At 32.8% G+C, this 14,042-nt stretch overlaps 1 protein-coding gene across 4 annotated transcripts in view; it reads right to left on the bottom strand.

Annotated features, from left to right (window-relative positions):
• Positions 1 to 14,042, bottom strand: part of LOC126774447 (tyrosine-protein phosphatase Lar) — a 387,053-nt gene that overhangs the window by 90,749 nt on the left and 282,262 nt on the right. For all 4 annotated transcript variants that reach the window (XM_050495984.1, XM_050495986.1, XM_050495985.1 and 1 more), the window contains exon 5: positions 8,893 to 9,072. In XM_050495984.1, the coding sequence (XP_050351941.1) occupies positions 8,893 to 9,072 (180 nt within the window). The remainder of the gene's footprint in view (positions 1 to 8,892; positions 9,073 to 14,042) is intronic.

Genomic DNA, 14,042 nt, shown 5'->3' with positions numbered 1-14,042 from the left:
ATTCTGCATAGGCTTGTATTAACGCAGCGCAGTGGATTAAACTGCAAACTTTCTCCTCGACAAGAGAAGATTTATTTTTCCAGCAGTTCACATTCTGTTACTTTACTTTGATCTTTAATTATGATAGAAAATTTATTAAAAGTTCATTTTAAAAATATTCATAACAAAATAAGACAAGTTAACTCGAGCCCTAGAATATTTCAGCGAGAGAAAGTTACGAAGCGTCCAAGTTGATCTAAAAATATAAAGTACAAAAATCATATTAAAATTCTGATTTCATTAAAACAAAATGGGATAACGATTTTAAGCATTTTACAGAAACGGTCAAATTAGAGACTACCTTTTTAGTTGAAATATAACACTACCTTATAGTCACTTAGGGAGACTCATAAGGCTAAATTTAGTACCACTACCCTCCAAAGCTTCTCGAAAAAATACGATGCCGTTTGAGCTCGCGTTACAAGGGCCTAGTCAGTTATGTTCAGTACAAGGCTATAGTGGAAAGCGGGAACGTTTTAACGTTTGAAGAAACTATTTTAATTATATTATTACGTTAATAATATTTATTCATATGATAAATTTATTTATAAAAATTGATCTACTACATTTTAAAACGTTTTTTTTTACACTCGTACACAATAGTGACGTAAGAAGACTTACGAGCGGGCGATATATATACTCTATATACCGTCAGAAATCTTTAAGCAACGTATACTATTTCTTTAATACGCCCATTATCTAAAAATAAGTATTTTGCTAAACATATGTAGAAAATATATAAAACGGATAACAAAACAATACAAAATCAAACTTCATTACACATTCAAATATAGAACACAGAACGCAATATACTAAAATGTATTAAAGTTTCATAACAATTCGTTTCACACTTGCACCGCTATCCGAGGCTTTGTTTCAAGTGGTCGCATTTATTCTCCCCGTGTCCGAGTCCTCTTTAATTATGGATAATTTATATTCAGATTAAAGCCAGGTGGGCGGGGCGTGGCGTTTCTACGGCTCTCTATTATACACCGTACGTGACTTCAATATGCAGTTATTGGGATTTATGCGGGACCCAGCAGTGGAATAGTTTAGGCAATGTTCGCACAAGTGTTATTTATCTTCGTCTATTATGTATTCCACACCATGTGTCTATACTTTGAATATGATTCAAGTTAATAACAGCATTGATATGATAATGGAGATGAATTATTGAAAATTTATATAATTATTAACATTATATATAAAGGGCGACAACTGTAAATAACAAAAGCATTATCTGCTTATGCTAAAATAATTCTGAAAATTGATTTATCTTTTTCTGCCATCATTTATTTGACATTCGAAAAAAGAAGATAAATATCAGTTAAGCTTTGTGAACAAAAACCGCTATACAAGATTAAATAAATAAAGGGGGTAACGAATTACGCCATTTGAATTTCACCTCAAAAAATAAGTATTTTTTTAAAAAACTGATATTATTATGGATTTTATATCATCAAAAGAAAGATTATTTATTAGAAACAAACATCTGTTTTACACTATGAAATAATCGCTAATAACCTATAAATCTCACAGCTATAAATCCAACCCAATAATTAAGCTACAGCTTAATTAAAATATATAATTTTATCATACTATGTATTTGAAGTAAATAGACATTATATAATTCTTTAAAACCGAGCCATGATCAGCCAAACGAAGTTATAAAGTAAAAGTTTTGAGTACGTAAAACATCCTTACTTTGTTAGGTATAGCGAAGAACTTTGGTTTCAGAAGATACACAGTTCTTTTATTTACCACTTTACCTTCCCAAGTGAATACGGTGTGCACTTTTTGTATATAAAATCGAAAAACTTCCTCATATGTCATGATTTGAGAAGTTTTCACATTTTTCTAACCAGTCTTGCTCGCGACTTTATAGTGGGGTGTTATACAAATAGTATCTATCGTAAATATTGATTTTTTATATATTTCATGATCATTATCTATTATACGAGTGAATTTTTAAAACTTCGTTTTTCTTAGGCATTTTTTATTTAGTAATAATTAAGTCGAAAGTTCAATCACCTATTCCAAACTAACCTATACATTCATCTAAAAATTTACCTTTAATTTATATTTCCAACAATACGGAAACATAAGCTGAAGCTTTAGGTACACACATAGGTTTTTATAAGACACGAGACAATAGTAATGCAATCAATCTTGGTCGTAGTGTTCGTTTTTATCGGAATAAGAAGTTTTGATGTTTACGTAAAGAAAAGAAATGTTATATACAATTTCATCGAAACAAAACCATCTGAAAATTAATTTAAAATTATATCAGTTGCTAAGATAGTCTTCTGGATCCTCACACCACGTTAACACGAGTTGATTTTAATCGATCAACCGCATAATCGAATGCAATGATTCTCGTGAAGTTTCACTTAAATTGAAGCAACAAAAATGGATTCTATAACTTTGGAATTCTTATAGTAACATTGTACGTTTGCTCTTAGACAGTTAGCATAATATTTTGCGCAAAATAAAATCAGTTAAATGTTTCATATTTAAAAAAAAAAACACCAAAACATTGACACTGTTGAGTAATTATGAATACTGTTATTGTTAACTAAACTATTACGTTCTTACTAATAAACATTGTATAGCAAGTGAACAGCTAGACGTCGGTTTCTCTCTTTCTGTCATCAGTAATTCTTCATTCGAGAGAAGAAGATATTTTATTTAGTTTAAAACTCCGTTACACTTGTAATTATAATAAGTTCGAAATGAGATACAAATATAAAAAAATATATATATACCAGTAATTTGCATTCGAATTGTGCCTGATTACATAAAAGTCCATAGTATTGTATTTACATTCATAAGTATCGCAATATAATGCACGCACCGCAAATTATGAAGACGCCGAACCAGTGATTACACATCTCATTCGCAGGCTGCGATGAAATTCAACATGGTTTATTTCGAAGTACTCGGATTATGGTAAGTTTAAATGTATTTATCATTGTTATGTAAAATTATTTATCATGATGTATGTACCGATGGTTACCTAAGAGAACAAAATTTAACAATAATATAATACGGAAATATCGGATTTACTTAGTAAGCGTTGGTTAGCGGCCGTACATACACAGATTTTTCTCATTCTGTTATTATTGATTTGATATTCGAAAGAAGAAGACAGAGCATTGTTTAATTAATCATCCAATAATATAAATAGTACTTAAAATAGTGAGTTAAGATATGTGATAATACAAGATCAAAATATACTCTTACGAACACTTTTAAATGGTCATTTCACAAGATTAATTTCAATTTTAAGTTATCAACGGTTCGGAATATAATATGTAGTATTTACCATGAAGAACCGGTAAGAAATTAAATAGTTACTTTTTTTCGACATTCAAATTACATAGGTAATAAAATTCAATTGAACTATCATTTAACCTTGCTATAATATAATACCTACAATATTTATTAAAGAAATAGGTTTTAGAACGATGTCATTTCAACACTGTAGTTTCATTTCTGAATTATATTCTTAACTTTAGACGTCACACTCAACAACAGTACGTTGCTAATGCTTACAGAGACTTGTAAAAATATTACATCAATCGTTAACTTTTCTGGCGTCCATTTATTTACATTCAACGATATTTTCCACAATTCATTCCGTGCTACCTACCCGATTCACGTTTAATGATAAATAACATTACAGTACAGTAACAGTTAATGTCCCACTGCTGGGCTAAGGCCTCCTTTCCCTTTTGAGGAGAAGGTTGTGGAGCTTATTCCACCACGCTGCTCCAATGCGGGTTGGTAGAATACACATGTGGCAGAATTTCAATGAAATTAGACACATGCAGGTTTCCTCACGATGTTTTCGTTCACCGTTAAGCACGAGATGAATTATAATCACAAATTAAGCACATGAAAATACAGTGGTGCTTGCCCGGATTTGAACCCACGATTATCGGATAAGATTCACGCGTTCTAACCACTGGGCCATCTCGGCTTAATTAATAACATTAATAAATAACATTATTATAGTATATTATATACAAAGGATTAGTAAGTCAATATTATTACGGGGATTGTCTCGAATAACAGAGATACATTTACTAATGCGCCTCGTGTAGGCGGAACCGAATACCGCAACCGAAACCGACGGGCCGGTTGGCGTGGTTGGTAGATACTTGCCTTTCACTCCGTAGGTTGTGGGTTCGATTCCCACCCAGGACAGACTTGTGTACATGAACATGTCTGTTTGTCCTGAGTCTGGGTGTTATTATCTAGATAAGTATGTATTTACAAAACAAAAGTAGTATATGTAGTATATCAGTTGTCTGGTTTCCATAGTACAAGCTCTGCTTAGCTTGTGATCAGATGGTCGTGTGTGAATAATGTCCCAGGATATTATTATTATGAAATCTTCTATACTAAAGGGAGTTTCAAATCTAAAAATATAATTATATATAATATATATTCAAACATTTATTTGAACAACATATCATCAAAATCTGTATTATGTATTCAATACGAATGTCTTTGGAAAGAAATCAAGGTTGACTGACCTAAGCAAATGTATAGTGAATTTAATGTAATGAATTTATCCGATAACATACCGGCCTTTTAGATAAAGCTATTCAATACTAATTTTATTCATTCCAGTAAAACATGAGCGAGTCAGCATAAATATATATAATGACTTACTATAATCATGTATATTATCTATATAAATAACAAATAAAACATAGCTTATATCCACCCCGTAACCGTAACAGCCTGTGAATGTCCCACTGCTGGGCTAAAGGCCTCCTCTCCTCTTTTTGAGGAGTAGGTTTGGAGCTTATTCCACCACGCTGCTCCAATGCGGGTTGGTAGAATTCACATGTGGCAGAACTTCAGTGAAATTAGACACATGCAGGTTTCCTCACGATGTTTTCCTTCACCGTAAAGCACGAGATGAATTATAATCACAAATTAAGTACATGAAAATTCAGTGGTGCTTGCCCGGGTTTGAACCCACGATCATCGCTTAAGATTCACGCGTTCTTACCACAGGGCCATCTCGGCTTTTTTTTTTATATCCACCCATCACACAACAACTTCCGATAACATGACATTGACTCACCTTATGTAAACCATAAATCACTAACATGATATAGTAAATTTAAAAGCGCTTTTTTAGTAAATACAGTTAGATTAAATCAACAGCGGTTCAAATTACATTCACTCGTCTTCTTTGACCAGCTGCGTAACAAGCTGTAATGTTATTTGGAACAATTTGTCCCCATACTCGACTGTCACATAAAGTCGAATTAAGAAAAGCGGAAGGAATAAGTACGTTTCTTATAGACCAGTGTGGACCTTTCTAGCGACGTGACATCATTATTAGGTTAACTTTGTTTATTCCTTTGTTGACGTAATTAAGTTAGATTTTATAGTCTATTCCCGAACTGCGTTACAATACCGTTTTAAATAAGCTCGAAACTATACTTTTTTTTATAGAATAGGAAGGCGGACGAGCATATGGGCCACCTGATGGTAAGTGGTCACCAACGCATACAGACATTGGCATTGTAAGAAATGTTAACCATCGCTTACATCACCAATGCGCCACCAATCTTGGGAACTAAGATGTTATTCCCTTGTGCCTGTAATTATACTGGCTTATTTACCCTTCAAACCGGAACACAAAAATACCAAGTACTGCTGTTTTGCGGTAGAATATCTGATGAGTGGGTGGTAACTACCCAGACGAGCTTGCACAAAGCTCTACCACCAGTAACACTTTTCCGGTAGGACTAATTTTTGGTGATAGGGCTTTGTGTATTTACCACTTACGCATCAGATATTCTACTGCTAAACAGCAATATAAATACGAATAATAAACAATTATTTTATAGACAACTCGAATCGATTAAGCTATTATTATTCTAAAAACTTTTTCAAGTTTTAGTTAGGTATATGTTAATATTACCTATCTAGTGCATTGAACGTACTGACGTCCTAGTTTAATTAATGTATCATTGCGTGTTTATGTTTAAGACCACATATTGTATACAATATAAACACAGATTACCGTTTACATATTAAGTCAGTCATGTTCTGATTCTATAGAATTTATATACGTCTACATGTAAGCGTCGAAATAGCACAGTGGTTAGAAGACGTTAATCTTAACCAAAAATTACGGGATCAAACCCAGGCTACACCATTGAATTCTCAAGTGCGTAATTTGTGTTTATAATTCATTACGCGAAGAAAACAAGCATGTGTCGATATAAAAACCTGCAACACGCGTACCCACCGACCTGCAATAGAGAAGCGTGTTTAAATGAACCCAATCACCAAACCTTCCACTCAAAAGGTGCCTTAATCCAGCAGTGAGTTATTTAAAGGCTGTTATTATTTATTTATATAGCTTGAAAGTTTTTATATATGATTGAATTCGCTAATTTCAGCTACTTCTGGTTGGTTTAAAAACTTCTTTTTGAGTTAGATAACTCGTTTATTGAGAATAGTTAGGCTGGAAGGTTATATAATTAACTAATATCTTTTAGAATAAACAAAGCAATCATAAACATTAACCAATATTATAAACTGTACGAAACAGTCATATATAATCAAATGTTAATGCGCATTAAACAAAGGACACAAGCAAGTAATTACATATTTATTACAAATGTTTGTATATAAATTTATATCGTCCGAATCCTAATATTGCTATTATAAGCCTTGCGTCATTAGTTTTAGTGCAATATTTATGGTGAATACTAGTTATGGTCGTTCACTATGTTTAAGATTCGTAATGTTGTATCAATAATGAATAATAAATAAGACTGCGTTCTATTTTTAGTAGTAGTATTTAATTAATTTTCAGAGTTCAACAGTTCACCCAACAGCGGATGAAGGATGAATTCAGGATGCGAATAATGATAATGACAATTTCGAAATTTCAAAATTTCGTACATCGTTATTACTTTATTTAAAAAAAATACTACTCATTACGTTAATACACTAAAAAACTATTTTATGTTAGTTTACTTGCTTAGTAGTCATTTGATTATCAATTTACACGTTTTGAAGGGAAACCAGAGATACTATAGCCGAGATGGCCCCGTGATAAGATTGCGTGAATCTTAACCGATGATCGTGGGTTCAAACGCGGGCGAGCAGAACCGAGTTTTCATGTGCTTAATTTGTGATTAAAATTAATCTTGTGCTTTACGGTGGGTTACCTTGTGGTTTACCTTCTCCTCAAAAGGGAGAGGAGGCCTTAGCCCAGCAGTGGGACATTAACAGGCTGTTACTGTTACTGTACTGTTTACGGTGAAGGAAAACATCGTGAGGAAAACTGCATGTGTCTACTTTCACTGAAATTTTGCCACATGGGTATTCTACCAACCCGCATTGGAGAAGCGTGGTGGAATAAGCTCCATATTTTCTCCTCAAAAAGGGAGAGGAGGCCTTAGCCTAGCAGTGGGACATTCACAGGCTATTGCTACTATTAATTTACATTTCAAAATGATAAAATATTTAAGAGGTAAAATATGTTTATATTAATCGAATTCAAATAAAATTAATACGTAGGTTAATTGAGATATTGGCCTAGAATTGTAAATTAAAATTAATGTATATTTAAAACAACTAAAAACTGAAATTAAAATTGATTTCACTAAATAGCTAAAGTAATGCCGAAAAAGTCGGAAGTACACATCTGGTAACACTCATACCTAAGTTATCATAACTATATTTATAGCATAAGAGCCGCTGCCTGTAATTAGTAGACAGAATAAAATGTTTTTACGAAAAACGTCTTAATACTGAGACTGGACTCGAGATTTCGGCTCGAGGCGAAGTTTTCTTAACTTTCCAAGAAAAAGAAACCAAATAATATTTTCAGACTCATAAAGTTTCGTCACTTGAAAATAGTTCTTATAGAAAATCTAAATGAATCATGTTACGTATGTAAATTTAAGAAAAATATTGTAATATAAAATACTTAAATGAAAAATTACACTTCGATTCGCTGGAAATGAATTTGACAACAAGGCTTCAAATATGTTAAATCAATTTCGTCAGAAAAACGACGAATCACGACCAAATGGCATACCGTGAAATGAATACAAAAGCGCAAAATATTAAAGCGTAACCAGTAACAAAACACGAACAAACAGCATAAACAAGAAACGAGGCAATTAACCTCTTAAATTCCTTGTCGCAAACGTTCCGAGATACACCGCAACTGTAGTCGTAATTCCACGCAAATATATGCAAAGGAGTGTGTCGCCAACAGCTGAATTATGACATAATTATCGCGATTTAATCGTCTATTGCCAGCCGAGGAAGTAAGGCGTTAAGCCACTGTAATAACTGAAACTCGTTAACGAAATTGTCTTGATATTTCCTTGGAATCTCACTACCCAATTTAGGGTTCTGGCGATCGGAGTCGGATCGGTTTTAATGCTTATTTATTGAAAGGTTGTCTTCACCGGAGTTAGTGCTGGGATCAATGTGTCGCCATGACTGTTTTATGCGGTTAATGGTTATGCGAAGATTCTCTGAATTCCAGTTTTGTGTCCGGTAACGTTTTATATATTATTCATTACCGCTTTACAGCATTATCAAACTCATGTCCTTTATCCAGAAGTTACCAGGAAGATCATTCTTTACTATAAGTCTGCCCATTGTGCAAACATTATTTTATTTCTGTTTGTACAGTATTTAAAAAAGATGTAACATAAACATAATTCTATTTCGTTTCTATATTTATTTAAGTTGAAGTAATTAAATATAAGCTATTTAAATACTTCAATTTCAACTTTCTTTGTCATTGAGAGTTTTGTAATGTCACTTCTAATTTCTACGTATTAGATTTACCTTCAAATACAGTGAGTGTAGCGACTGCAGTGACCGCGTCGCCGACTCCGTTCTCGGCTACGCACTCGTACGTAGCATCATCCCGCTGAGCTCGAACCGGCTCGATCCGTAGCACTGCGCCATTAGCGTTCGGTCCGGCAGCCGAGTCCATTCCAGAAACTTGGTAACGAGACTGCATACCTGTTGATATATTATGATTTTAGTATAAACGTTATTAATTAATAAAGTACAGGAATAACCTGTAGAAGACATTTTTGTTATTATAAATATAGCTAGGTGTACGGGCGGATAGTTACATCACCAATGCACCACTAACTTTGGTAACTAAGATATCATGTCCCTTGTGCCTTTAGTTTAACTGGCTCACTAACCCTTCCAACTGGAACACAACTAAATATTGCTGTTTGGCGGTAGATTATGTAACGTACGAGTAACTACCCAGACGGGCTTACACAAAGTCCTACCATCAAGGGAATTCCTCCTTTCCTACTAAAAAGCGTGATTATGCTTAGTCCACTACAATGCGGCTGGGTGCCGACGCACGCTGCTTTACTCAAGATATTTTTCTTCTTAATTTATTACATCAAACACTCGCGATATTTCATCGGTTGAGATACAAGAGTTCTATCCACTATTTTGGTTCGGATATTTTGTTATTATATTAATGGTTAAAACAAGAATACAAAGCTATACTCTATATTATATATAAATGTTTCACCATTGGTCAAATATCTTCATTTATTATTGAGGTACGCTGCTCTATTTCAGGTTCGCAAACTTAGCAAAATTATTAGATTTGGATCGAACTACGTTTTCAGTCTTCAAAATAACAACAAGATTATTAATTTTATCTTCTATTTCTCTACAAACTGCTCTGGTTAGGAATTAGTTGAAATATAATGTTTTATGATTTATGTCAGTATTTTGAGTTGACTGCTGGAAATGAACTATTAAACTAAAAACTAAAAATGTTTTTTTAGTTTTCAAACGAAGATTTTATTAGTTTTGGTGATATAGATTGTATAAATAGAGGTTCAGAAATTTCAGGTAGTTAAAAAATGAAAATGTGGCTTAGCGACTGTTCACCTTAACACTTATTTGTCTCATTCTTTCATTACAAATTTGTTCTATCACGCTGCTCCAATGCGGGTTGATGGAATACACATGTGGCCGAATTTCAGTGAAATTAAGTACATACAGGTTTCCTCTCGATGTTTTCCTTCACCGTTAAGCACGAGATGAATTATAAACACAAATAAAGCATCTCGTTTATACGTAAGAATGATAAATACTAAAATTGCTTGTACGAAGAAATTATTAGTTACATATTTTATACGATACATCAAATATGAGAACATCTATTTAGATTAATCAATTAATTGATTAACTCCTGTTTGATTAATTATCAATTAGATTAGTTCTAATGATTACTATCCCATATTCGTAATACCTGGTAACTTAGAATAATTTAAGTGTAATATATAAGATAAACTATTGTTATGAATATTTATATCACTGGTGGTAGAGCTTTGTGCAAGCTCGTCTGGGTAGGTACTACCCATTCATCAGATATTCTACGGCAAAACAGCAGTACTTGTTAATGTTGTGTTCCGGTTAGAAGGATGAGCCCTTGTAGGAGCCAGTGTCATTACAGGCACAAGGGACATAACATCTTAGTCTAACCTTGGAAAGGTTGATGGCGCATTGGAAATGTAAGCGATGGTTACCATTTCTCACAATGCCAATGTCTATGAGCGTTGGAGACCACTTACCACTAGGTGTCCTATATGCTCGCCCGCCTACGCATTCAATAAAAAAAAAAATAAGTTAAAAAATTAAGTCAAAATATATTTTTATTTTGATGATAGGTGATACTTATTGTTTAACTGCTGTCTTCTTCTTTTTAACGTCAAATCAATGATCACCAAAAGAGAGAAATATATTTAACTAAACAGGTCATTAGGTACTAAACAACATTTAGTAAGTAAGTCTACTATCCGATTACATTGACAGTTGATAATAAGATTTATCTAAAAACATATACAACACAGTTCAGTACTATACAACATAATATATATTTCATTAAACTTTAGCCTATAACTGTTACATACATATATATATATATATATATATATATATATGTTACATACATATATATATTAGGAAGTTCTATATCAATTTGATTAATAATGTCGCATAAATCCGGACAAAACAAATAAATAAATTTTATCTAATTATGTTATATACCAATACCCGCGTTTTGGGTGTCGGCAAGTGTTAGGTATAAAAAGTTGTCAATGTCCTTCCTTGGGGATCAAGTTTGCTTAATATTTTTTTTTTTCAAAATCGGTTCATTGCTTTCGTCATAAAAGCGTAACAGACCGGCAGAGTTACTTTGGCATTTATAATATTAGTATATATTTGAAAATCGTAATAGTGAAACGCTTTTTTTGCGATTTTATTATATGCGGTTAACGTACCATATCGAGTGATGATGAATTGGAAATATAAAAGTCAACTAGAAAATATACAGCCATCAAATTCCGACTGGTACTTATTCGAAACGACCACAAAAAGTTGTTTTAATTTAGTGCATATTCCAAATGGTATCAAATATTTTTTGTTCGACGATTGCGGTTTTTTTATACGATAAACTTATGAATATGCATCTGCATTAGAAATGAACATATGTAAAAAACAGATTTTGAATATATATTTTCGTCTTATCATATTAATTTAGAATATCCCACTGAGGAAACATTAAAGTTAGAAAAACTTGTCACGGAACGAGGAAGGCGTCTGAAAATCTTTTTGTTCTTCTTCATTATACTAGCATCACACAAATTTATTAATTGTCAAATTAAAAACTACAACCGTTTCGGAAAAGATTTCATATGCAACTAATTAAAAATATATATATTCAAGAATTTATTTTAAGTCTCATAGGTCTATCGCCTAGATCGAATTATTCAGGCCATCAGGTTTTTCTATTGTGATTTTTTTTAAAACAGTCTGGTGTTTGTAAATTGGCAATAGCTTGGTTCTCTTCGCGTTAGATTGCCGAGTATAAGACGAGGTAATAAAAAATGCACCTGAAGGCGTGGACATACTTATGCACTATTATCTTCGTTGAAATTGGTCAATCTTTAATATTACAAGCCCTAAATATATTTTATTCAAAACACAGACACCAGCTTGCTCTAGGTATGCAAATTTAATTTTGCGTGGACAATATTCTCCATCCCACTTCCATGGGGAATCTTATAATGTTATATGTAATGTTCGCGATTCATTGCAGAGCGTCGTTTGCATTTTGCAACACGAGTTTGTAAAAAAAAAGAACACCGGAGGACTTGAAGTACCGTTATTTTATCTCTTAATCGAATGGCATAAAGTTCACATTCCCTTGTCGTGGTGACGACAAAGTTTTGTTAAAGCTGGTCGGATACGAGTTGGTGTGGGACAGAGCTAAATCGCCACTCGTACTAAGTGCCAGAGAAATGTATTTCCACAACAAGTGAGAGTAATCGTTGTCTCGACAATCGCTGCTAAAAAGATAATGCCTTGCTTGGATTTACCTTCTTTGTTAAGAAATGGTAATAGTAAAGCAAAAAGAAAATAAGAATACAAAAAGATGAGACATTTTATACAATAATATTTTTATACAATACTCTTTTTAATTTAAGGTATTTATTTTCGTACCGGTTATCGTAGAGGGTCTTTACGACAAATGCGCTGCTGAATAATATTTTATGACGCAGAAAGTATTTTACTTTATCGAAACAAAATCAAAACTAATAATCTTATATTTAGCCAAAAGTTTTGGCTATGGCGATTTTGGCTACCGAAAATTTTATGAAGCGCGTATGTATAAATTCTTATATTTATTATTATATTAAATCTAAATAAATGGACGTTACCGTGTATTTTTTTTAGAATTATTATAATAAGCTTAACCGGTGTGAACTCTATTCTTCTTACTACAGTTATTGTTCTATAAAAAATCGTGTCATCGTCGTGTTTGTCGAAATTCATTAGATATATTTTAAAAGGTGTTTTTTTAAACCTTTGAAGTTGCAAAAAACTAAAAAGCATCTTATTTTATGTCTCCTTTTTATAAAGGAACATGTTGAATAGCTGAATGATTGATATATCAAAGCGAAGTCTAACCATCGGTTCTAGAAAAATGTAATTCTATATAAAGGCTTTTTATTATTATGACATACGTATTAAGACAATGCCTCTCGAAATTCAAATATCTTGTCATACCTGTCACGAATTGTTCTCTATCCTTACATTATTAAATCAAAGAACTTTGCTTAACAACTGATTATTTTAACACTGATTTCGCTCTTTCTAACATTATTGATTTGACATTGGACCATCCGATTATGTAGTCACCACCGCCCATAAACATTGGAGCTGTAAGAAATATTAACTATTCATTACATATGCGCCACCAATCTTGGGAACTAAGTTATTATGTCCCTTGTGCCTGTAGATATATTGTATCACTAACCCTTCAAATCGAAACACATCATTACAAAGTTGCAATTGCTGCTTGGCATGAGTGGATGGAGCCTACCCAGACGGGTTTGCACAAAGCCCTACGATCAAGTGAAGCTATAGCCAATACGTTTCAAAGTCTACGTAACGTTGTATAATTTGATAAATTAACTCATTAAAATCTTCCTTGCATTCCTGCACGCCGTGTTGTATTCACGACGTTTTTTACTTCACCCCAGAGCTGAAGCAACAATTTATTTGAACCAACATAACCAGGATTTATTCATTCCGACGATAAAAATATGTTAATTTCCAAGCATAATGCATATTCTCGAGTTCTATTTTATTTCAACGGTTATTATCTTGCTTCGGGAATAAAAACAGAGGTTTTGTATACTTAATAAAACTTTTCATTCCGCTTTGAGAAATCGTTTAGCATTACTTATAGCATCTGAATATATACGGTTTCTTATATCAAAAATACATATTATTTAAGTGTCAAATTCATTTTTTTTTCAGTTATAATAATAATCCCAAATTCGAAACCTTAGTTTTTTATTAGGCGGACGGTTAAATATGTGACACGAATGTGACCTGTTGCTTTTTTTTGTCGAGACTGGCAAAAAATACAAACCACTGGGTAG

The sequence above is a fragment of the Nymphalis io genome, chromosome 16, assembly GCF_905147045.1.
Source record: "Nymphalis io chromosome 16, ilAglIoxx1.1, whole genome shotgun sequence".
NCBI lineage: Eukaryota > Metazoa > Arthropoda > Insecta > Lepidoptera > Nymphalidae > Nymphalis > Nymphalis io.
The sequence above is the reverse complement of the archived record's forward strand: the minus strand, read 5'-3'. Positions and strand labels throughout refer to the sequence as shown.